Raw genomic sequence first — 25,038 nt, forward strand, 5'->3', positions numbered from 1 at the left:
CTACACCATGCCAGCGGGTAGCCGAGCCTGATGACTACTATACATATCTCGGCGCCTAACCTACATATTTGGTTGGTCTCATATATATTTAGCAAGGAGTATGAAGTGTTTCCTGGCTTGAAATTATACCTTTGCAATTAAAATCGTCGCAAGTCTCATTACCTCGACAAGCTGATGGTATGATGCCTCAGTGGGGAAAGCGAAGCACAATATTACCAACTGCGGATGCAGATACACTATCGATTCCAGATCAAATCCCAAATCGGGGCGACGACTATCACCTTGCTGAAGAAGGCGACAATAACAGTGGAAATGGCAGCAAAGCCGAAACTGGGAGCCACGTCTCTCAAGAAGGGCGTGTAAATAACAACTCTTCGATTGATCGAACTTTTATTGATACTTCTGGGCAACGAGAATCGCTACTGCAACAACAGCCAACGCAACAACCAACACAAGAGCCAATGCAACAGACAGACTCACTAGCTAACACTATTGAATCTATTGCAAGGGCTCTCAATATCCAAGAGAAAAGTCCAACGTTGACCATGGAGACTTTACAGACATATTTTTCGGACCTCAACTCAAAAAAAGAAACGCAAAAGTCAGCTGTCTCCATGGTTCAACTGATCCACCGCGTGTACAGAAGGACTAAAAGGGTATCATCAGAACATCTTTATCTTGATCAACCCCAATGGTTAGCGGGAGAAACATCATCCAGAGCTGCTTTTGCGGGTAATCTCCCTGTGCACAACATTCCGGCGTATCTCTCAAAGCACCCGGAAATCTGTTGTGTTATATATCGGGACTATGATATTTCCTCCTTCATTGGTAAAGAACCCCCGGATGAAGATTTGAACACTCCAGTCAGCCCAGAGCAAACTGGGGAGTTTATTGAGCCTGTATCCAGAAGTCTCACCAGCGCGGTAGCTAGATTTTTTGACTACTACAAGTTCAATACGGATGCCGTGGCTAGCTTCAACTCATTAAAGCTTATAGCTCCATATGTTACGATTTATTATGCCCGGGAAAAAGGTTTACCATCTTTTATGGCTACTTTGGAAAGAAGACAGCATGCTCAATTCCAAACGGTGCTTGATTACATACTCTCTCGATATGAGAATGACTATGGCATTTTTGACGAGATGACCAGCAAAGGCAAGATCTCGCAGGCTTATATCGAATATCTCTTCAAGCCCGGCGACACCATAGTACTTGGAAAGGATCAAGAGGCAAGAGGTTGCTTGTGCAAGACTTGGCTTCGGAAGAATACGACCAAGAGTACAGATTTCCATCAAGAAGTTCCAAATCAGGATAAGATTAAGTCGACTTTCGAACTGGAAGCCTGGTCATGGGACTTTGACGGCGAATTCTTAAAAAAGGAGTCGAATATTCTCATGGAATTTGATGTCAAGGACTACTCAGAGAAGAACATTAGTGACCTAAGCCTCCGACCCCTCCGTTTTGTGGATGGAGCTACGGAAACAAGATTGAAAACGAGAGGAGAATGGTTCTGGAAATGCCGTGAGAGGCAAATGGTATCTTACGATGATACGCTCCAAGGGCTTCATCACTCCTGCCATGAGCGATATATGATTGACATGGCGATGTATCGCGATTTACACAAATCCGAGTCTAGCGCTACCAAGCGGGCTGATGTTGGCTATTTTTCACCTGAGACGATGAGGCAGGAAAATCCTCCTGATGAGAACTTCATTCATCTGGCGCCCCTAACGCTAAAGGCATACAACCTCAAGAAGAAGAAGTGGATGAATGTAAAGCTTGATGGACTTCGCCAGGTTTCATGGAACACAAGAGCGTTTGAGCGCCTCGTTCTCAATAAAAAAACGAAACGATTGATTCAAGCCCTCATTAGCAATCAAATCGAAGCCGAAAAATCCACCGATCTGATCAGTGGCAAGGGAAACGGCTTAATCATGTTACTCCATGGGGGTCCAGGTACAGGGAAGACTTTGACTGCTGAGAGTGTGGCCGAAATCGCCAGGAAGCCACTCTACCCGGTCACCTGTGGAGACATTGGAACCAAGCCAGAAGAGGTCGAGAACTACCTCGAGTACGTCCTTCATCTCGGAAAGACTTGGGGGTGTGTAGTTTTGCTCGACGAAGCAGACGTGTTCCTGGAGCAACGCGGTTTGGAAGACCTTCATCGAAACGCGCTGGTGTCAGTATTTCTGCGAGTTCTTGAGTACTATGATGGCATTTTGATCTTGACGAGCAACCGGGTTGGTACCTTTGACGAAGCGTTCAAGTCACGGATTCAGCTGGCAATTCACTACGGTAGCCTGACGACACATCAAAGAACCAAGATATGGGAGAATTTCGTAGATCGTTTGAGAGAGTTGAATGAAGAGGGAATCGATTTCGATGATCTGGAGGATAATATCGAGCAGTTAGCTAAGAAGGAGATGAATGGGAGAGAGATTCGCAACGCCATTACGACGGCGAGGCAGTATGCGAGGTGGGAGCGACAACAGGATCAACGTTTCAAGCTGAATTATAACGTGGTGAAGGAAGTTATTGAAACTGCTGGAGAATTTGACGCGTATATTAACACTTTGAACGGCGGATTGACACCAGAGCAGGTGGCAAAGGAGGACGGAATACGCTAGCGAGATTATGGTTCAGATTGTATTTTCAATTAGTATCTTGCTGTTATTTTCTTTAGTATCTTGGTATTATGATTTCCTTTGTAACAATATTATGGAACATTTTCACTTGCACCTAGTTTCATGCGAACAGGTGATTCAACCTCGATCAAATAAACGTGACTCTCTTGTGAGAGCTTCAACAAAGCAGGCTATCAACACTATTCAACGACGTGTTATGAATTGATATTGAATTAGATATCCATGGAGCCAAAATCACATGTTCTGTGTAGTAGATGTAATCGAGAAGTCTCTCTCCTAGCCCACGTCTTTGTATTAGTCATCTTCATCAGAAAGAGGCTATTCAGGGAACATATGATATCGATGCAAAGCTGGGTCCATATAGCGTGACGGCTTAGCATTCGCCAAGCTGTAGAGAGCTGCTAGGCCTCTTTGCGTATGAATCGACATTCCTAGCACCCTATATGTCAAGTGTGTTCTGATTCAAAGACGGCCTTCGTATGCTGTGTCTGATTCCGAGTTAGTCTCTCTGTACTGGGTGGGAGACTAACACTGACCCAGCATCACAGCCCGCAAGTGACGGATGACCACGAATGTTGGTTGGTGTGCCTAGCACTCTATTTGGGAGATATCAAGGTGTCATAAAGTGGTGCTCGACGTAATAATGCCTAGCTTCCCCCTCCAAAGCGGCCCCCCTGGTCGTGATATTTCCGCATCTTGTCTGGTACATGGAGCTAAGGTATCTGTGTTCCACATTCAACCCATCTTCTCCATCTTGACCAAGCTAGGAATTGCAGGTCCTATTGCTCTGTATCACTCATCTTCATCAAATTTTTTTTATCAGGCCAGCTGCTCCTACCAGGGGCACTCTAGCTTGAAAATGTACTCGTACCGTAGCACTCATTCAGAGCAGGGTGGCAGAGATTTTAAAAAGCCGCCGGGGTCTCAGCATCTCTCTCGGTTCTCTAGGCGCCGGGACTTTTGCCTCGAAGACTGGAACCTCGCCTTTCGATGCCCGCACCTGTCGATAAAGTGCTAGGCGCCGGAGCAGGGGCTCCAAATCGGAAAACGTCGTCGCATCCGTTCTTCTCGCAAGAGGCGCCCCGATCGGTCAGATCAGGATGCAGCCCTCAATGCAGGCAAAAAGAGAGCTAGCAGGGCCTCGTGAACAGAGCACGCACTGGGCTTTGATGCTTCGTGTGTGACGGGAGGTGCAGCATCCAAGTTTATGCGGTGAACGAGTGTGCCCGTTTTTCTATTTTCAGTCTTTTTTTCTTTCCTTTTCTTTTTCTCACATTGGACCCATTGGATGAGAGGGGATTCGGAAAACGACATGGATTTGATTGCTGGTATTTCGTGATATTTGATATGGATGGAGCCTCTATAATGCCACTAAGACCCCAAGGTATGGACACGGACATGCTACATTCAGTACAAGTCCCCAGGGTCAGTGGCGGGGCAGATGGAGGACAAAGAAGAAGAAAAAAAGAATCGACGAAAAAAAATCAATGAAAATGGGCAAATAAATCGCTGCCTGTTATTGAACCTTATCCGGCCCGCCAAAGCTAGCAGCGGCAGGTACTAAGCAGGCCGACCACTTTCCGCTTTCCAACCCCGCCATCGTCAGACGCGCATCTTCATCCTCCTCATCCTTATCGATATTCCGCCATCCGCCATCCATTCCGGGGCTTCACAACTCGGCTTCTCTTTTGCTCCTCTACATCAACACCAACATCAACACCATCGCCATCATCGTCATCGTCATCATCATCATCATCATCATCATCACCAGGGCATCGATCACGACAGAACCACCGGCTGGCTGCAAGAATCAACCCCAGCACAGCACGGCACAGAGACAGAGACACCGCAGCAGCTGCCAGGCCAGGCCAGGCCAGACCAGACCAGACCTTGCTACCACGACTACTGTAGGCGCTGTGCTCCAGAATCCACCGTTGGAGGCGCTGGAAATGGCATAGCACAGCTGCAGCCTGTCACTGAGAATCACCACATACTCCGTACATACATACATGCTCGTACATGCTCGTACATCAGTCTGCCCCAAGGCAATCAATCGTCCATCACCAGGCCTGTCCTCGCATTACTAGCCGCAGGACTGATCATCACCTTCTCTCCCATACCCATACCATACCATACCATACCATACCATACCTGCACAGTACGGTACCAGTACGGGGTTGCTGCCGGTGAGTGCTACAGTCCATCTGAGACAGGCTGCGCCAAAAGGTCCAGCCTGCTTGCACAAGATACGGGGTGCCTTTTATGCATCCTCACGAGCCAAACCCCCGGCTCATGATCGGCCCAGTCCGCACAAACGAATGAAACGGCACACTTTGCACAGGGCAGCGGTTAACCTCGATTGGCAGCGTAGGTCTGGTGACTCGTCAAACACAGCATACCCGCTTCCATACGACGTCCCGAAGTTGCGCACGCACGCACCGTACAGCTTCTCTTGGTGCGCCGCCGCGACAAACCACAGCTGCCCTTTGGTTGGCCGTCCCTTTTTTCCCTCTCTCTTCTGGCCATCCATCCTTCTGGCCACTAGCCGTCCAGATAGCGGAGCAGAGCAGCTTGCCGTCCTCATGCTACCAGTTTGCCAGCTTCGGACCTACGTCAACAGGTACTAGCTGTCGTTGCGATACGCCATCTCTACGCCAGGCCCTACGCCCTGCTCTACACTCCAATTTTTTTTTTTTTTTTGCTGCTCCATCACCCTGCCTTTCTACGCTTCTCTACGCATCTACGCATCTACACGCTCATCTCTGCGACCTCCCTCGCATTCCAGACGAGCTCGCGGCGCCCAGGTTAGCTCTCCCAGACCCCCAGGAGCTCGTGCTTCGACGCCCGTCAGCCCGCTGCTCTTGTCTCGACCACCATCCATCTCCCAGGTGGGGTTCCCTCTACTTCTGCCGCCAGGCGTCACCTCAAGCCCTCATGTCACTTGGACCAACCGTTGCGCAACAACCTTGAATCTTGCTCTCTCTCCGCATCCCTATCTTGCCCCATCTCTCTCTTTTTTCCTCCCTGATTTTTTTTTCTTTCTCTTCCCTGCAAGGGCATTACGCATCGCCCAAACGCAGTCGACGAGCTTCGGCATCGAGCTTACCTATTCTTCCACAGATATAGAGCGTCGACCTCCGCTACTGCTCCATCTAGCCGCATCGGCCCTATCGCATGCCAGGCGGCAAGCTTTGCACCCGCACGACCTTTGCGCCGGTGTCGGTAAATCGATAGGTTTGCCCACGAGCTCACGCAGCGACGCTTCCTCGACTGTGCCATTCGTATTATACATTTGACAACGACCGCCGCCATCGCGCGACTTCCTGAGACATCGACAAACGTTTGACCGCCGGTCGTACCGCCGAATCGATTTCTCGCAACGCCATCTGCTGATACCGTTTCCCCTCATCCTCATCCTCCCCCCTCCTTCCTCCCTGTACCAACATCCGATCGACGTCTCGCATAAACGATTTCAACATGGCCGGGCTATTTAGAAAGGTGTATGACTGGTTGTTGAGGACGTTTTGGTGAGTAGCTCTACTGCACCGGAATCAGAGGCGGGGGTCCCACGATACACTGGGTGGTGGTGTGTGGCGTTGCCGTGTGTAGATGCTGGCCGTGCTGCGAACCCGAAGCCCGTCTCGTGCTTGAGCCATGTGTGTGTGTGTCTGTACCTGTGAAATCTGACTGGTAGCGATAGGGCGATGGAAATGGAAGTGACCATGGTTGGTCTGCAAAATGCCGGAAAGACATCGTTGCTGCGAGTACTGGCTGTAGGTTTTCCCCCCTTGCCACACCTTGCTGCTTGGGGCCAGGCTGACCGAGTTGTTGGGATGATGCTTTAGGGTGGAGAGTTTACTCTTGAGTAAGTGCATGTCCCTTCCATTGCCCCATCCCCCCCTCTGATCTTCCTACCGTGGAGGATCTGCCGTGGAGGATCTGCAGTGGTCAGCTGCTCCCTCTCGGAACCTTGAACCACGGCAACCCCTGAAGACGCATTGAACATGTCGGTCCAGTTACTGACTGCGAGTCTTGTGTAGCTCGATTCCGACCGTCGGGTTCAATATGAAGCGTGTGCAACGGGGGCATGTTACACTAAAATGCTGGGATATTGGGGGGCAGCCGCGTTTTCGCACCATGTGGGAGCGGTATTGCCGTGGTGTCAACGCCATCGTCTTCATCGTAGACATTGCGGATGTAGAGCTCATCCCCCAGGCCAAGGAGGAGCTTCACTCCCTCATGGCCCAGCCGTCCCTAGGGGGGATCCCCTTGCTTGTTCTCGGCAACAAGTCTGACCTCCCGGAGAAGCTGTCGGTCGATGAGCTGATTGATGAGCTAGACCTGAAAAGCATCCAGCAACGTGAGGTCTGCTGTTACGGCATCAGTGCCAAGCACGAGACAAATCTCGACGCCGTGGTGCAGTTCCTGGTGAAGTGGGCTGGTCGATGAAGGGCCTTTGCCTTGTGTGCCTGGACAAGCAGGCGACTGAGCAGCCGCCTGGTGGTCTCAAGACAGCACAGGACCTATGCTTGGGAGCAGCGAGGCCAGGACGAAGAAGGATGCTGACCATTAATCCCCCTAATGCCCCCAGAACCCCCCCAAGTGCAAGAGGTCGACTAGACCTGGCACCTCTTTGAGCGAACCCATAACCTCTTCCCCCCCGCCTGCGCGGCGTGGAGTCGAGACATTTCCGGACCGGACGACAGTTGGTATATAAATTTCCTCTCTCACGAACTCTCATGAAAGATGATGGCGAACCACGGCAACATTGTTTTTGTTTTTGCCCTCGACGGGGGCTGGCCCTTTTGACTAATCCCCCCTTTGGCTCCTGGCATGGACGGAAGTAGAGACGGCGGCATCCGGAGGCATCGAGTGTGAGATATAGAAAACGGAACCGGGGCTTGGAGCATGGTGGGCACTTGCCCGGTGTGTTTGTGTGATTTGCCCCCTCCCCCTTTCCCAGTTTCTTTGGTTTGGATAAGTTGCGATGTTTTTTGTTTCCCCTCCCGCGGACAAGATCAACTCCAAGGCGCGCCTATGTATAGCAAGCGATCCGGGCGATGAGATATGAATGATGATTTATAGCATTTTGTGAGAACAAGGAAAACAAAGACAAAGACAAAAACAAAAACAGACACAGAAACAGACACAGACATGCTCCTCAACGGAGACCCGGTGATGCAGGTCGATCAAGGGTGGGCGACGTGCGAGAAGAGAGAGAGGCTCATTCGCACGCCGTCACGCAGAGAGTGAGCTGTAGGCCCGTACATGTACATGTTTATGTATATGTAGAATGTAGAATGTAGAATGTAAAAGAATCATCATCTGGAGGTCCTGGAAAACAAGAAGATCCGTGGAGTGTCCCGGGTATTTGGTCCTGGCAGCCAAGGTAGGAAAGGTTCATGGATGGGGATGCGCGGGGCTTGGGAACGAGGGATGGATGGTGTTGGTTGGTGGGCGTGTGGGGTTGTGATCCCATCACCACCAAAAAGCAGCTGCGAGAAAACGAGAGACTGCGGCTGCTGATTGATGAGAGAGAAAAAGAAAAAGAAAAAAAGAGGCAGAAGAAGAGGAGGGCATGAGGTGAATAGCAACAGCCCGAGTATAAAAAACAAGACAAAAAAAAGGGAGGGGGAGAGAAGAAGAAGAAGAAGAGGCAGCAGCAGCAGCAGCAGAAGCGCACGGCAAAGACGGTGGGCTTGGACGGATCTCGAGGCTACACACGGACCACTTGATGCGTTGGCCAACTCATCACTGCAGTTGACAAGCGCCGACATTCCCTGTCTGGTGATTTTGCCTTGGGGGGGGGTTTGATGGATTTTGTTTCTTTTTCTGGTTTAGGGATGGGATGGGATGGGAGGGGTTACGCTGTCTGTGTCTTTTTCTTTTTCTTTTTCTTTTTTTTTTATTTGATTTGCTTGTGATTTTTGGCTATTTTGTCTTATTTTGGTTTTGTTTTAATGTGTTTTGGCTGTGGTTGTGTGATTTTTGTTTTATAGAGGTAGAGGTAGGTAGAGGTGGTACGTAGTAGAATGGACTTGTATGGCGCATGTGCGTGCATGTTGCATGTTGCATGTTGCATGTTGCAGCGCGTGTCTTATGCTCTATGATGTGATGGGCTTTTTTTTCCGTCGCAAAGAGAGAGAGAGACCATGTAAAGAGGAGAAGCAGAAGAAAAAAAAACATGTGTGTGTGTGTGTACGGAGTGCTCGTACCCGTCAAACGGTATCCGGAACTGGGGCCGGGGTTTGTTTTTTTTCTTCTCTTTCTGCTTTCTGCTTTAGTGGTGGGATGAGCGAGAAAAATGCCAGCGCATCAAGTAGGGGTGGGCATTTTTTATTTTCGGTTCGGGGGTCGGGGGTGGTTGCGTGGGAGGCTGAGATGGGAACGTGGGGATTTTGTACTTGTGAGAGTTTTGAGGCAAGGATACTGTGACTGCGGGTTTGGTTTGTTATGGGATGGGGGGATTTTGGTGATGGGAATGGATATACGAGGATGTTTTCACGGGGTTTGGTGACTGTTTTTATTTTATTTTGTTTTTTAATTGGATTATTTGTGTTCAAGGTGAGACTGAGTAGGACGTGAGGGAGATGGGGGGGCTGGACCAAAGGTGAGTTACGGTGATGATACAACAGAGCATTTGAGCGATTGAAGCGGCTGGTCATTTTCATTTTTTTGCCTGTCGCGCTGGACCAATCCCGTGTCAAGGCGAGGAGAATTTTTGTTGAGGATGCAGGGCAGGAGGCTGAATGCATGCAAGGATTCGCTGTTGACACTGCTGCTTGTTGAGAGAGGCTTTTTGTTTTCTCTTTCGAGTCTTTCGCCCGAAAACGCGCCATGCCCCATGCAATGTATATGCCATGTACATGTAATGTAATGTAGTGCGTAGCAGAGTGCATATGCAGCACGAAAGAAAAAAAAGATGTTATCAGAGGGAACGTGCAAACAAATATGAATGAATGGATGAGAATGATGTGACATGATATGACGAAAAGAGGGGGTGGTGTTTATAGGCGTTCTGCAGGTGATATACTCGTAGCAAAGAGGTGAGATGACATGGCAGCGGGTGTTTGGGCGGATAAGGGAAGCGCGATGTGAGGGAGATGAGGGTTTTTGTTTTGGTTTTTTAGGGGTTGTGCTAATGCGATGCGATGCGATGTATGTGATGCGTGTGTGCGTAGATGGGTGGGTTCCGGATGTGAGTTGAGTTGGGTTGATTTTTGAAGGGATCGTGGTTGAAGGGGATTTGCTGGTGAGGAGGGGGGAAATGCGGTGATGAGGGGTAGGAGGTTGAAGGGAGGATGATGATGACGATGGTGGGATTGTTTGAGGGGAGGGGGATTGAGAGAGAAGGTTTGGTGTTGATTGATGTTATTGTAAAGAGATGTATGTATATGTTGCTTAGAGAGAGTTGGAGTGAGATGTGTCTTGGGTTAGTATGATGGGGTGTAGAAGAGAGTATAACAGTGTACAAGTGTAGATGATGATGCCCGGATCTCGCTGCAATCAACGTGCCAACAGCCACATCTCCCACGGCAGTTGACTCGCCGACACGACACTGGAAGAAGAGCCTAGACTTCACAAACCAGACAAACTCCAAGGATTCGACACTTGGGTCCGTTGGGCCGCCAGACGCTGCATCTGCAAAGCATGTCACGACGTCACTGTTTGGGTGTCAACGAACAATACAGGCCGCCCCCACTTTTGGATGGGCACGTAGGTATCTTTAGATATTGCCCTTTCTCTCTCCTCGTCCTTTCTATTTCTCTCTTTTTTTTTTTTTTCATCGTGGCTTTTTTATATTGGAGTTTGGGGAGTATACATTTGCCATTTTGTTGTTTTCTTTTCTGGGGGGTTTTTTTTCTCTTCATCTTTAGAGTTGAAAAGGGCGTTGTTATTAAAGGTTGCAATTGCTTTTTAAAAAAAGAATCGGGAGAGGTGAATGTGAGTATATACTTGCTAAAGATGATCCATTGACTTTTATAGGTGATTACAGGGACTGACATGTGAACACATAGCCAGGCACCTCTTAGAAAATGGAGTTTTGACGTTTGACTGGCGAGACACACCACGCTTTTATGGCGGTGGGTACTTGTCTTCTACACCCGTCCATATCAACTGAGCATTAATTTCTTGTGTTATACAGCATGTGTGTCTTTGGTTTCCAAATTCCTCTTCTTCACCTTCGTTTCTTCGGCTCCCTTCTCACATGGTTAAACAGTGTGAGAACAAGAGCCAGTCGCCAATTGCCCCTTTGGCTGGGGCGTAACAGTAACAACACACTGCTCTGCCTGACATACAGGCGGTGCAGTGCCAATGACACTTTTCACGCGACGCTGACAAGCATCATTGACGCTGCACAGAGGTAGCAGAGGGTTGGGGCAGTCTGTTTCTGGCTTTGTCCCAAGGGGAGCGTTGGCAGCTCTTATTTCATCATCTTTTCTTTTAATGGACACCCGAAAAATGGCATTAATGGTAATGGGATAATGGGGGGAGGGCAGAATAAGAGAATGGCTGAGGCAAGACTTTCGTTTTTTATTCACCTTTCACTTGGCGGATTGTGTTGCTCTTGAGCATCCGTTCCTTGCTTCATTAGACAATATCGGTTTATAATGGCACATACACGTCTCGGCTCTATTTGGACTGTTTCTCTAGTACAAAATGCATGCGTGAAAGAATATAGTATGGAGGTAATGACCAAGACTCCCTTGTACACCCAGCCAAAAAAAAAAAAAAAACTCGTAATAAAAAAAGATCCAATATCATGTCCGGATTGCCTCCCTTCCAAAAAGAGAAATATGCACAAATAGTCAAATCAAGCATGAATAATTCAAGGATAATCCGTAAACCCAGCCGACTTGCCGCTCCTGTCCAGCAGGTACTTGTACTTGTCGCCCTCCCTCCTCAGCACGGGCGGAATGTCCTGGTTCCGGTCAATCCTCTCAAACGTGTCAATGTCCCTGCCCCAGACGTCTTTGCCGTCGCGGACCGCCTTGGCAATGTTGTCCCTGTTGCGGTACTCGTCGTCGTTCATCCACACGTGCGAGAAGCTGGCCATCTTGTTGAGGAACTGCTCCATGGTGGCGAAGCAGCTGCTGCAGTGCCAGGCGGCGTTGCTGAGGCGCGACTTGTCGAGGTCGCGCAAAAAGGGCACGCCGCCGTCGCCGTTGCGCAGGTTGGTCGGGCGGACGGTGCGCCAGCCCGTGTAGTAGGTGGCCTGGGGGTGCGGCCACTCGGGGCCCGAGTGCAGGAACTGGAACGAGTAGTAGTAGAAGCGCGAGGCCAGCGTCAGGCGGCGCGGGAAGCTGCACGTCCGCAGCAGGAACAGCGACTCGGGGCGCGGGATCTCGTCGACGTCGGCCACGAGGATGACGTCGCCGTACACGGGGGCGGCGCGGCCGGCCAGCCGGGGGAAGACTTGGTCGTACATGGCGTCGCGCTGCAGGTCTTCGTAGTCCCAGGGCCGCTTGGGGTCGAAGTCGGCCGGGAAGTCGAGCTGGTGGTAGACCATCTTGTCGTGGAAGCGGCGGAAGCGCTCCCAGCTGGCCAGCACCGTCAGCGGCTTGTCGTTGCCCTGGAAGGTCTTGGGCGACTCGACAATGACAAAGTAGTCGACGTGGTCGTAGAGGGTCTCGAGGCGGATCTCCATCCAGTCCAGCTCGGTGTTGACCATGAAGAGGTCGTAGATCTTGCGCTCGCCCGACCGCGACCGGGGCGCGAAGACGGTGTAGCCGTGGGCGTCGCAAAAGGCGCGGGCCTGGGGCGAGGCGTAGTAGTCGCGCGCGGAGGAGGAGAAGTTGAGGTGCGAGGGCAGCTCTTGGCCCAGGACGAGGTCGAGGTTGGAGATGCGGCGAAGCTCGGGGTGCGAGGCGAGGAGAGGCTGGCCGAGGAGCCAGTAGGAGAGGCCGAGGAGGCCGGCGACGAAGACGAGAGAAGTAACCCGGGAGGCCATGATGATTGCGGTTGTCGCTATCTCATCTCATTGCCAGAGGGAGTTGTTGAAGAGAGAGAGAGAGAGAGAGAGAGAGATGGAGAGGAGCTGTTGAAGAGCGAGAGTTGTCGGAGAGAGAGAGAGATTGTGATGAGCTGCGCAGGATCTCTCGGAATAACGATGGGCAGAAAAAACGCCTCGCACAGGGATCGACGCGTAGAGGGAAAAGCGCCGTGCAGCAGATTCTCGGATCATCACCACACTTTTGCAGTCAGAATCCCGGCCGGGAAACAAGGGTCCCTTCTCTTCTGCTGTCGCCCTTTTTCTAGTCCGTCAATTGATTCGCACGAGTGATACGAGCAAAGCTACGACACAAACGGCGTTGGCCGTCAGCAGCGCAGAGGGTCCCCCCCCATGGTATGTAAGTAGATGGTGCCTGGCTTTAGTGTAGCGTAGTGTCACGGCACGAGTACCCGCAAGCGCAAGTGTTGGATTATTGGTAGCAGTGGTGTCAGATTCATTGCGACGCTGGAGATTGGAGGCAAGGGGATGAACAGTTGGTGAGAGAGAAGCTGGTCAGAAAACAGAGATGGGGGAGAGATGGAGGTTTGTGAATTGGGCACACGAGGCCTTATAAGGAGGGTGTTGATGCGCTGGAAAGGGGGAGTTGATGGGTTCAATGCCAAGAAGCCGCTCTTCTTGCTGCGGTGCGACACGGGCGCTGAAGAAATGACCGGCAGGGGGGTTGGTTTGGGTGGTTTATAGTGGACGTGTATTTCATTTACAAGCTGCTCAGTTGGGAGATGGAATTCAATAAAGGCATTGACATTGATGCTGGAGGAAACAAGTTGAAGTATGCCTTTTTTTTTTTAAAAAAAAAAGTAGATGATTGGATATCGAAACAGTGTGGATGATGCTGCATACAGGAAGATGATGAAGCTGTAATTGGTGCTCCAACCTGTGATGATTTGTATGGGCAGCTTGGATAAGAGCGAATGACTAGCTTCCATTCACAGTCACTCTTGTGCTACCCAGACAAACAGATGCAATTATGAGGCGATGAGGCATGGATTGGTCTTAAACTCGCCAATGGATCCGGTCGTGCAACCACTGCATTTAACCGCCAGATTAAAGAGGCAGAGGCGAGTGTACATGATTGCTGCGTTGCCCTTGTGCCCTTAGACCAGCAGTTTGGGCCACCAGCCACCGAGTTGTAGCCACAGTATGTACATGTAATCAACTATAGTGCTGATGATGACAATCGTGAGACCAAGAGTCACAGCAGTCAAACCAGTACTATCCTCATCCTTGTCCTATCCTTCTAGAAGCAACCAAAACTTAACAACAAAAGGGCGTCCGCAATTCCCACGGAGGGCGCAACATCGACATGTCCCGGCCCCCCGGAGCCGGAGCGGAGCGGCTCATTGTTTAGCCCCTCCACAAACCGCCCCTCGAGCCCCTCCACTGCTTGGAGGATCCTCGAGTTCAATTTATAGATAAAAAAACCACTGCGGTTCAATGAGGGGCTCGCTGTCTTTTCTGCATCTCGCCTCGGCGTCAAGCTCGCGAGCTTTTGTATATAAACAGGCCGGGCACGTCTTGAGACGCCAGTCGCCGTTGCTGACCAGACGGCATCTTTCCACCAGCCGCATCACAAACAGCGCATCAACGGCCATGGGAAGCGAGAGAGGAAGCGCCTGGGTGGGCGTCAAGGGCGCTGGATCGCTAGACTTACGAAGTGAGAGCTGAATCATTGACATCTGACCATGATCAGCCTGCTAATCATTGATCCTTGACCCGTAGGCGATGTCATGACCGTCCCCACGCCGTCCATGCTGGCGGCCGTCTCCTACTGCACCCTTGGAGACGACGTCTTTGGAGAGGATCCCACTACGCAGGATCTCGAGGCTCACGTTGCCAAGCTGGCCGGCAAGGAGGCCGGTCTGTTTGTCCTGTCGGGCACAATGGGCAACCAGGTGGCATTGCGAAGCCTCTTGGTCCAGCCTCCTCACGGCGTCCTGGCAGATCATCGCTCCCACATTATTCTCTATGAGGCTGGAGGGTTAGTTATCTTCCTTCATTCTCTCCTCCTCGATTTCGCTCCTATTGTTTCAGTCAATCGTTAACATCCATCTAAACAGCGTCTCTTTCCTGACTGGCGCCACCGTCAAGCCCGTCGTCCCCAAGAACGGCATCCATCTCACCCTCGAGGACATCAAGGCCAACGCCATCATCAGCGACAACGTCCACGACTGTCCCACCCGCGTCATCAGCCTCGAAAACACCCTCAACGGCATGGTCATGCCCCTGAGCGAGGTCGAGCGCATCTCCCGGTTTGCCCGCGAAAACGGCATCAAGATGCACTGCGACGGCGCCCGCCTCTGGGAGGCCGTCGTGTCCGGCGCGGGCTCCCTGGACGAGTTTTGCGCGCAGTTTGACACGGTGAGCTTGTGCTTCTCCAAGGGGCTGGGGGCGCCCGTCGGCAGCATCATTGTTGGAGACAAGACGACGCTGGATCACGCTCGTTGGACGCGCAAGTCGATTGGAGGTGGCATGAGGCAGCCGGGCTTCATCACAGCCGTGGCCAGGGTCGCTGTGGATGAGACGTTCGGTACCAATCCTAGTGGTAGTGACGGCTTGCTGAAGCAGAGTCACGAGATGGCCAAGAGGGTGGAGGCGCTGTGGACGGGTATGGGCGGGAAGCTGGTGCACCCGGTTCACACGAATATGGCGTGGGTGGATATTGAAGCGGCCGGGTGCAGCTTGGAGAGGTTTAAGGAGCTGAGTGAGGCGGAGGGATTGAAGGTGAGTGGTGGACGGTTGGTGACGCACTATCAGATTGCGCAGAATGGCGACGAGGTGCTTGAGCGGTTGGAGAGGGTGTTTAAGAAGGTGTTTGCTTAGGGGGGATGAGTTGGCGTGTATACACTGTTGTTTTTATGAGTAAATACACACCTATATACATACCATGAACGACCTGATGCTTATACTACCAGAGCATGGCATTCATCCATCCATTCATTCATTGATACTCTGAGGCAACGTAAGCCTCTAACTCATAGCTTCGGTCAATCACACGCCGCATGTCACCAATTGCCACCGATCATCGCATCCCATGAGTCCACCCAAACCTGTCCTCGTTTCCCTCACAACTTAGTTCTAGTTTCTTGGACCAAACGACACTACGGCCTGTTTACCCCAAGGCGGATACTCCGAAGGTGGTGACAAAAGTGAGCGGTTGACTTTTCCTGCCGCCAATGATCTTATGAATTTCCCGTGCCCGTCGAAGTCTGATGGGCCAACGGAAAGCGTTGGATGACCCAAATGGTGCCGCCACGTTTGGGGGGACGGGATTTCGGGTGGGTGATGGTTTGTTGGTGCTTTTTGACGTCATGCGGTTTTGAAGTTGTTCGATGGAAGCATGGGAGAAGCCTAGATGGGATGGTGAAGATGATACGGCTTTGTCTTTTTTTCATCAATTGCTTCTTTGGAGGCACTTGAATCAATGGATTCTCCATGTTGAGGGGAACTTGATACAACATGAGAGCATTGTAACAATACAGCGTCTCTTACATACAGACTCTGTCCGCACATGAACTCCCGCGTCATACGCCAGCTGCTGAAATAAGCATCATCAGAATAAAGAATAGGTGCATACGATGGCGCGTGCGGGGGCTGAACTAGTGCTCAAGGCGTTGGAGATGCCGTGGAGAAGCGTCGTGGGGGGTTTGAGCTGGCATCTGCATGTCTCACGTCCCTCAATCTCTTTATACTCGACTGAGAGTGTTAAATATTGGTTTCAGAGGGGAGGTTTAAAGACATTATGTTAAACTACAGGCATAACATAAGTATACATCCTCAAAGAGTATCCATTTTATATGTAATTGTCAACAGGCCTTTGCCTCGTCTTTGATCAAAATCATTTGCATAAGTGACAACTCCAAAAGCCTCATACGACATACCAAGCCACCACACCCCAAGCATCACAATAGCTCCCCCCCGCAAACCGTCAACCACGGCAAAACCAAGTGCCAAGTTGGAGGGCAGACCAAAGACTTGGATTGGGCCATGATGATGCCAAGAGTCATGTACTTTACTCTGCTTATATCGATGTAACCAACCTTTTCACCTATACGATGGGTGGTGAATTCCATCATCTTATAAATATCCCCGCGTAGTCCCGCGTCTGTCGTTTTGTGCCAATCCCTCCCCGATGAGAAGCATCCGCTGGGCACAAGTTCAAAATGCCTGCACTCCAGTCCCTCGTAGCCGCCTTCCTGGCGACAACTCTCTCCGTCTATGTGCATGCTCTCTTCATCAATGGCTCCGTCATCGCCCCGTGCGACTCGCCCATCTACTGCCATGGCGACATCCTCCGCGAAATCGAGCTGGCCCATCCCTTTTCCGACTCCAAGACCTTTGTAGACATGTAAGAAACTCATAAAACCCCATTTGAAAACAACCCGTCAGAAGGCTCACATGTAATACCAGGCCCGCAAAGCGACCCCTTTCAGAAATCCAGGCCGCCTTCAACAATCTCACAAAACCCCTAACAAACGACTCCTCCCTCCAAACATTCCTGTCAACCTACTTCGCCGACGCCGGCGGCGAACTCGTCGAAGTGCCCCGGGCCAGCCTCGCTACCGACCCCGTCTTCCTCTCCAAAATCAACGACACCGTCATCAGGCAGTTCGTCTCCAAAGTCATCGCCATCTGGCCCGACCTCACGCGTCGCTACTCCGGCAGCGCCGTGTCCAACTGCACTTCCTGCCCGAACAGCTTCATCCCCGTGAACCGCACGTTTGTCGTTGCGGGGGGGCGCTTTCGGGAGCCGTATTACTGGGACTCGTACTGGATTATTGAGGGCTTGCTGCGTACGGGAGGGGCGTTTGTGGGGATTGCGAAAAATACGATTGAGAACTTTTGTGACTTTGTTGAGAGGTTTGGGTTTGTGCCGAATGGAGCGAGGTTGTATTACTTGAACCGTTCGCAGCCGCCGTTGTTGTCGCGCATGGTTCGGATTTACATTGAGCATACGAATGACACGAGCATCTTGAGGAGAGCCCTGCCACTGCTGGTGAGGGAGCACGAGTTTTGGACGAAGAACAGGACGGTCAATGTGGACGTCGGCAATAAGACGTACGTCCTGCAACAATATGCTGTGGAAAACACTCAGCCGCGGCCAGAGTCCTTCCGCGAAGACTACATCACTGCCAACAACCGCTCCTATTACGCGGCATCAGGCATCATCTATCCGGAAACGAAGCATCTAAACACGTCTCAGATGCAGGATTTATACGCAAATCTCGCTTCCGGCGCGGAGAGCGGCCACGACTACACCTCGCGGTGGCTGGCCAACCCGGCCGACGCAATGAGAGACGTCTATTTCCCGCTCCGGTCCCTCAACAACAAGGAAATCGTCCCCGTCGATCTCAACTCGATTCTCTACGGCAACGAGCTGGCCATATCCCGCTTCTACAGCCAGACCGGCAACAGAACAGCCGCCCGCACTTGGGGCGCCCTCGCCGCAAACCGCAGCGCCTCCATCCAGGCCGTCTTCTGGAACGAGACTCTCTTCAGCTACTTTGACTACAACCTCACCTCTTCATCCCAAAACATCTACGTGCCCCTAGACAAAGACGCCCTCGCCGTTGACAGACGCACAGCTCCCCCCGGCAAGCAAGTCTTGTTCCACGTCGGCCAGTTCTACCCCCTGTGGACAGGCGCCGCGCCCGACTACCTCAAGAACAATCCATACGCAGTAACCCGCATCTTCGACCGCGTGTCAAGCTATCTAGACACTCGTCCCGGCGGCATCCCCGCCAGCAACGTCAACACGGGCCAGCAATGGGACCAGCCCAACGTCTGGCCGCCGCACATGCACATCCTCATGGAAAGCCTCAACAACGTCCCCGCAACCTTCACCGCGCGCGATCCCGCGTATCAAGACGTCAAACAGCTCGCTCTACGACTCGGGCAGCGGTACCTCGACTTTACCTTTTGCACGTGGCGTGCCACGGGCGGCTCCACGTCTGAGACGCCCAAGCTGCAAGGGTTGACCGATCAGGATGTGGGCATCATGTTTGAAAAGTACGATGACAACTCGACTAATGCTGCTGGAGGGGGCGGCGAGTACGAGGTTGTTGAGGGCTTTGGATGGACTAATGGTGTCCTGTTGTGGGCGGCGGATACGTTTGGGAACCGGCTCAAGAGGCCGCAGTGTGGAAACATCACGGCGGGCCATCCGGCGCCTTCGCCGTCGTCTTCGAAGAGAAGCGCGGTGCAGCTAGATTTGTGGGATGCGAGCAGGATCAAGAAGTTTGGGAAGAGGGCGGAGGGGACGGTGAGGAGGTCGAATGTTTTTTGAGTTGAAAGCCGTATATGTTATGATTATAATCAATACTAGTCTGCATTCATGTTGAATAAGTATTTCAATACAACAAAGAACAGGTGTATGACTTAAATAATTGTACAATAAATTTGTATCTCATATTGCGTACTTACTTGTGTGTAGAGAACATGATACCCCCTTGTAGGTAAGGCAGGTCCATGAAATAGAGAAACTCGAGTCCACTTCTCGCAATTAGACACCATATATGGCTTCACACGTATGACACTTTTCACAATCCCGGTGTCATCACCACTTCCATGATCAATCTCTTCTCTGTGAAAATAGGAGGTCTAATCCAAAGCCGTGTGTGTCTTATGGTAGATCTTGGATGGCGACGACTTCCATTGAGAGAACCCGGCCATCTGCAATTTTCGACAGAGGTGCTCGATTGCAGGAAGTTCTCGCCAGAGCTCCAGATTATCTACGCCACCAAGTCGGCAAGATCAAGAACCCGTGTGAAGAGTGAAAGGGCTATTCCACTCGGACCCGGGTGGCGAGAATTCAGCTCACCGAGTGACATGTAGTCCGAAAAAATCCGTCGTAAGATGAATGTGTGATGCGTATTTGTGACCAAAACATCTACTTGCCACAACATGGCAAACATAACCTTCCAGCTCCCAATCTCTGTATAGGTATATCTGTAAAGAGAGCACGCAATAGCAGAGAAATATAGCAGAATAGCAGAAAGTAGTGATAGCAGCAGATACTCAAGGAACCGTGTATCCCCTACCTGAATGAGCATCTATAGCTGTAGATTAAAGGCTTTCCTTCGCATCCTGACCCAGCACTTAAACCTCACGCAGTCGCTGGGCCGCCGAATAGCAAACATTTTGCTGTGCGCATGGTGTAAGCTCCCATAGCCTAATGGGCCGCACATGTAAGAAGGAGTGTCGTTGATTAGACCCCGAGATGAGAGTGAAATAAGTGAAAAAAAGAAGAAGAAATTGTTGAATAAATAACTAAAGCAATATCGTATCGTCATGTCTGTTTTCATCGGCATCCATAGCTGTCATTTTCTAAAGCATCCATCCATCAACCCAATAAATTCGTGTGCTATTCGTCCATCGCATTAATTAAACCTCATCACGTCGTAAAAACCCCCAATAAATCTTCCTCCACATGAGCCACAAGAAAAAGAAAAGAAAAGAAAAGAAAAACCGCTCTCCCAGGCCAGATAAATGTAATCTCAGTCCCGTAACACCGATTATTGCATCTGATCGCTGTCCATATCCGACTCTGATCTTGGCTGATCTGTAAACTGAAGCCACTCCTCAAATCCGTCAATGCTCTCGTACTGTGGGAAGCTCTCCTGCACCTCTTCTTCTCCCTCAGGATACAGCACCATCATGTTACGTATGCTTTCCTGCTCATTAGCGGGCAATCGCCGTCTCATGTAGCAGAAATAAACGTAGAGTACCTGGCAGAGGTGCTTGAGGCGGCTCCTAGAAGCGCCATCTCTACCATCATCAACATTCGATTCAGGCTCGGGCGATGTGGAAGGGGATACACTTTCCCAATGGCAAGTCCACAGGGTTAAGCGGCGGCGGAGAGACATAAGTGTGTGGCCAACATCGAGGACCAATTCATGGCAGATGCGAGGGTTGGCAAGGTCCCTTTTGAGTTGGTCGTAGAATTCGAGCTCTATCTTACGCCCTATTATTCGTGACAACTGGGCTGCAGCGATGATAACCTGTCTTTGGTATGGATCATCTGGAGCAAGGATTGTCTCGAATTCATCATCTATCGGCCCACGGAGATTGTTTGGCGTTGATCTTAGAGTGTATGTGTTCCAAGGAGCCATGTCATCCAACGCGAGGAGCGCATCGCACAGTTTTGCTCTGTTCAACGGCCGACCGTAGCCATCTCGAATGCATGTTTTCCACGTATCCTGTTTTTGAACCTTGAGTCCATGGATGAATTGTCGGAAGGGATGCACTGTAGGGGAGCAGTTGGAGTTGATATAGATCCAACAGGCGTGGAGGTCAAGCTCGCAGAGTATTCCCTGTCTTCCATATACGCGGATCGTGTGGTGACTTTTTCGTAGTTCGTCCATGATGTGGAGTAATTGCCTTACATGTATTTCTGAAGGCAGCTCAATTGGTTCGCGGAAGCCGTTGGCGGAGAGAGGATAGATAATGTGGAGTGCTATCATGAGGGCCTTTGTTAGTAGAAGCTGGGAATTTATTCCTGCACAGGATGCCTCTTACCAAGTAAGACGGTGCTACCTTGTTGAACAAGGTCAATGAAACTCGCAGGCACACATACAAACGGCTTGAGGGCATTACCACTGCTACTAGAGCACCGCGAGCAGGCCTTCCCATCTTCTCGAAAATCACACTGATGAGAAAGGAGCATGTTAGTTACACGCTGTACAACGGAATGGGCAGGTGGGTTAAGTGGATGTGTATGTAGAGAGGTCGACGGGAGCCAAGGTTCTGATGGCTCCGAGGCATTCACTTGGTTCATGACTTACCAAAACTTTGGCCATCTTACAGCCGATGCATACGGTCCGCTCGTTTCTCCTTTTGGTTGCGAGCTGCCGTCCCCCCTCATGCAAAGGCCCGGTGCGTTTCCCGCGGGGCTTCTTTGGCATTGGCTTTCCAGCAACCATACTTACACCACCTCCATCAGCCACCGCATGTGGTCGAGGTTTGGGAAGCAAATGGACTTGTCCATTTGACGGACGCCTCTTTGATATTCCGGCATTCTGGGACCGATCCTGGGAATGGGCTCCACGGTTTCCAAAGGGATGAGGATCCGGATCTAAAATACGATGGGGCCGTGTTATACTTGCAGCCCGACGCTTGCCTTTGCCTTTACCCCGAGAGACAGTACTGGAGTTAGTCTCCGATGAGGGATACTCAGTGCTTGGATCGACACTTGGCGATTGTTGCCAAACACTGGGTGGAAAGGAGAATTCAGCACTTCCGATGGCCTGGATATCTGTCTGAGTCTTGACGTCATGTATCAAGTGGTTTGACTTTCCATAAAAGCCTTCCTGAGCATATTCTGGAATGTTCGGCATGGGCATGTTAGCCATTGCATCCTTCCCGTCGCTAGGATTGGAGGTAGTGATTGAGAGAGCACCATCCTGAGAGGATTGGTTAGAATAGACGCTTGGGCTGGGTTGGCTGTAGCTCATGGTATGATATAGCTGCCCTGGAGAGAAGGCAGGCTGTGCGGCTGGGATGCTTGATAAACCATCGGTTACAAAGGTATGCGATGATCCAGGCAAAGGAAGTGGATCTGAAAGTAAACCTCTTGGAAGGAAAGGTATAGACTTCTTGTCAAGATACGGGACATCACGGTGAAGTTCTTGACCCGTGTGCTCATGACCGTGTGGGGGTCCATATTGTGTTGATATGCGTGTTTCTGTTCCATACTGCGGCCGACGGCTGTGGCCTAGGCTGTACCCTTGATGAGAGGAGCTGAAAGCCCGGTCATCGTTATTGGCTGCACAGGGCTGCTGTCGAGGCCAATCAGAAGAAGAGTCAACTGGGCTGGAAACACCAAGAAAAGAGGAGTTCAATGCAGGCTGCGGGCTGCGCACATTGTTTCTCCGAAGACGATGATTTTGAACAGCAACTAGTAGATTTGATCTAGCAGCTTCGGACGAGCTTGTGCTACCAGATGTCGCAGAATATTTGTGGATGTCGTCGACGGCGGCTACGAAAGAGCTGCGTTTGAGAGTAAGTTAGCCGTGGCAATAATAGGATGCATACATGTACCGATAACATTGAATCGCCACCAGCTAGTCAGTGCTTACCCATAAGAAATGTCGTTCGAGGTCGCTTCAAGCATCTTGTTTCCTCCGGTAAAAGAAGTAAGCAGCTGCGATTGTGAATTTGCAGACATATTTTGGTGAAAAGACTGTCGGAAGGCCATGATTGATTCAAGCTCCCATGTGGCTCTTCTTATCGTGAATAGAAAAAAAAGGAACGAAAGAAGATAGAACTGGCCAGAGTTTTTAACTGCGTTGCTGCAGCAGTAAAAAGGTTGAGGGCGTGTATCCACACAAACCCATGCTGCTGCCAGAGCCTCGCCATCTGTTTATTTGGTGTGGTCGAGTGGTGCCCAGTGTGTTTGCCTGACTCTTCGGTGAACCAGTACCACGCCTTATTTCCCATTGCACCTCCATCATTACCTGCATGGCCTTCAAGGTCCCCCCGTACACCTACTATACACCCCCATCAGGAACATGGCCTCCACTCAGAGGCTCTGCGAGATGACATGGACAGGTGAATGCCAGGGCAAAATGCAGGTCCCTTCTGACGATGGCCATTGATGCTGTTTGAGCGTTTCCACTGAATTGCGACGATACAGAAATAGCCAACAGCCACGGGAGACCCGAGAAACAGTATCACCGCTGTCAGTCTCTGTTTCGTTCAATATCATCATGCGGCTCTGCGCGGTTCCGCAAGTTTTCTGCATCTGTGACTGGTTGGGTTGCCAGCCCAACCCAGCCCGCAGAACCAAGGCGTAACCAGGCGCCGAAGCTTAATTGCGCGCAACTTTCCATTTTCCTCATTCTTTTGTATTGATTGAAGAACCCCCTGGGTGTGGTTTGTTTCGATATATGATCCCTGTAGACCGCCTACCACCGGGCTTTTTAGTCCTTGTGGGCTGCCTTGTTTCGCCTTTTTTTTTCCTTTGCGCGGGGTGTGGTGTCGCGTATCATTGCCCGCCCGGTACTCTGCAGGGGGGGAAAGCTTTGCCGGGTCTGAGGCGCAACCCAGGAATTGTTGTCAATGGGATGCGACGTCTTTGATGTTGTTATGTTGCTTGCTGGATGGCTTAGCCAGCGCTGAGAGATAGACATGGAGCTGATGCACAGCCAGAAGAGCGGTGGAAGAAGGGAAAATCCCATGATAATCATAAACTGCCTTGAGGTACTTCAAAAAGGCAACGATGTCCATTGCTGACCTAGGTACCGTATCCGTTGACCAGTGTAAGTGCGCTGGCATGCAGTAATGCCTATGCTTGCGGCGCAATCAGTGAGCTGAATCAAGGTGTGGCACCGGAACGGGCGCGTAATGGCCCATTTTCGACTGTCCACTCTCTGGCGAGGGGAGCTTGCATCCCCGCCAGCAAGTCTCATCGCAAGGCTGTGAGCTGCAGCTTCGGTCGCCACCGGCGTTCAAGAAGGGACGGAGCACGGAAGACGAGTGGGCTCCTTGCATTCGACCGAAAATGACATCTGTTAGCCGAGACTTATAACTGACATTACGTACCAAACAGTGCATACCGGAGTTGGGCGGCGCTGGTGATGTGAGCAAAAAAAAGGAGGGGGGAGGTTGAGGGCATCCCCAAGACTCTTGGCTTTGCGGAAACAAACTCCTTCCCGCGTGTAAGAGGTGTCGAATACGGCCCGGCTACGCACATTGATGGAAAATTGAATGATTCAGGTGATCAAAGGCTGAATATTTTTGGTGCATGAGCAGAAGGAATTGGCATCGGCACGGCCGAAGTTGTAAATGCCTCGTGGTTGTATGGATTGCGACATGACTCGATTGTGTCGTTTGTCGGAAAGCAACCGAGACTATTCCATAGGATGTGCATCAACCTTGTCTGTCATGCCTTTTTTCCCCGTAGTTTTTGACAGCCCGGAGTAGTCGCTATCAGTTTAGAACTCAGTATAAGTCGACGGATCGCCACGGGAGGTGGAGAGCCCGGGGACGGGAGCGGGAATCGTGGGTCCGGTCGTTTTAGGCCGACGAAGCTGATAGCGACGAGCCGAAGCGGATGCCGAGTTGAAAGAGAAAACTTCCATTCATGGAAACTCCCTATGATGGAGAAGTGGATCAAAGGATCTCGTCCTTCTCAGCTGGTCAAGGGTTGCTGCCAAGTTCTTTTGTTCTTTTGTTCCGTGCCTCGGCAACGGTTTCTCCAAACTGAGCTTAGCAGGCTCGCTCCAACAGCCGGGAGGAAGAGGGATGCGACATTTTGGGAGCATCTCGATGCCCAAACGGTCATTCGCAACCGTTGCCGAATCGAGATTGTGTCGTTTTGTCGATTAATAGCGTCATTGCCGTGTTGCGATAGCTCGTCGGTGAAGCCAGAATAGTATAGCA

The 25,038-nt window shown here is 51.0% G+C and overlaps 7 protein-coding genes across 7 annotated transcripts; 4 read left to right on the plus strand and 3 right to left on the minus strand.

Moving 5' to 3' along the window:
• Positions 1–179: 179 nt before the first annotated feature.
• On the plus strand, positions 180–2,627 carry Triagg1_10265 (uncharacterized protein; the record flags this gene model as incomplete). Its single annotated transcript, XM_062894317.1, has 1 exon — positions 180–2,627. One exon carries the CDS (start codon positions 180–182, stop codon positions 2,625–2,627), a length of 2,448 nt encoding a protein of 815 aa, XP_062750756.1.
• Positions 2,628–4,276: 1,649 nt separating this feature from the next.
• On the minus strand, positions 4,277–4,666 carry Triagg1_10266 (uncharacterized protein; the record flags this gene model as incomplete). Its single annotated transcript, XM_062894318.1, has 2 exons — positions 4,277–4,588; positions 4,655–4,666. 2 exons carry the CDS (start codon positions 4,664–4,666, stop codon positions 4,277–4,279), a joined length of 324 nt encoding a protein of 107 aa, XP_062750757.1.
• Positions 4,667–6,710: 2,044 nt separating this feature from the next.
• On the plus strand, positions 6,711–7,094 carry Triagg1_10267 (uncharacterized protein; the record flags this gene model as incomplete). Its single annotated transcript, XM_062894320.1, has 1 exon — positions 6,711–7,094. One exon carries the CDS (start codon positions 6,711–6,713, stop codon positions 7,092–7,094), a length of 384 nt encoding a protein of 127 aa, XP_062750758.1.
• Positions 7,095–11,475: 4,381 nt separating this feature from the next.
• Triagg1_10268 (CAZyme family GT17) lies at positions 11,476–12,597 on the minus strand (the record flags this gene model as incomplete). Its single annotated transcript, XM_062894321.1, has 1 exon — positions 11,476–12,597. The coding sequence occupies one exon, from the start codon at positions 12,595–12,597 to the stop codon at positions 11,476–11,478; it is 1,122 nt and encodes a 373-aa protein (XP_062750759.1).
• A 1,653-nt stretch (positions 12,598–14,250) lies between these two features.
• On the plus strand, positions 14,251–15,480 carry Triagg1_10269 (uncharacterized protein; the record flags this gene model as incomplete). Its single annotated transcript, XM_062894322.1, has 3 exons — positions 14,251–14,314; positions 14,380–14,638; positions 14,718–15,480. The coding sequence occupies 3 exons, from the start codon at positions 14,251–14,253 to the stop codon at positions 15,478–15,480; spliced, it is 1,086 nt and encodes a 361-aa protein (XP_062750760.1).
• Positions 15,481–16,820: 1,340 nt separating this feature from the next.
• On the plus strand, positions 16,821–18,943 carry Triagg1_10270 (CAZyme family GH37; the record flags this gene model as incomplete). The annotated part of the gene is made up of 2 exons (XM_062894323.1): positions 16,821–17,005; positions 17,068–18,943. The coding sequence occupies 2 exons, from the start codon at positions 16,821–16,823 to the stop codon at positions 18,941–18,943; spliced, it is 2,061 nt and encodes a 686-aa protein (XP_062750761.1).
• A 1,228-nt stretch (positions 18,944–20,171) lies between these two features.
• Positions 20,172–22,822, minus strand: Triagg1_10271 (uncharacterized protein; the record flags this gene model as incomplete). Its single annotated transcript, XM_062894324.1, has 4 exons — positions 20,172–21,112; positions 21,175–21,304; positions 21,441–22,644; positions 22,734–22,822. 4 exons carry the CDS (start codon positions 22,820–22,822, stop codon positions 20,172–20,174), a joined length of 2,364 nt encoding a protein of 787 aa, XP_062750762.1.
• Between the last annotated feature and the right edge of the window lie 2,216 nt (positions 22,823–25,038).

The sequence above is a fragment of the Trichoderma aggressivum genome (genome assembly GCF_033847375.1).
Source record: "Trichoderma aggressivum f. europaeum strain CBS 100526 chromosome Unknown scaffold_069, whole genome shotgun sequence".
NCBI lineage: Eukaryota > Fungi > Ascomycota > Sordariomycetes > Hypocreales > Hypocreaceae > Trichoderma > Trichoderma aggressivum.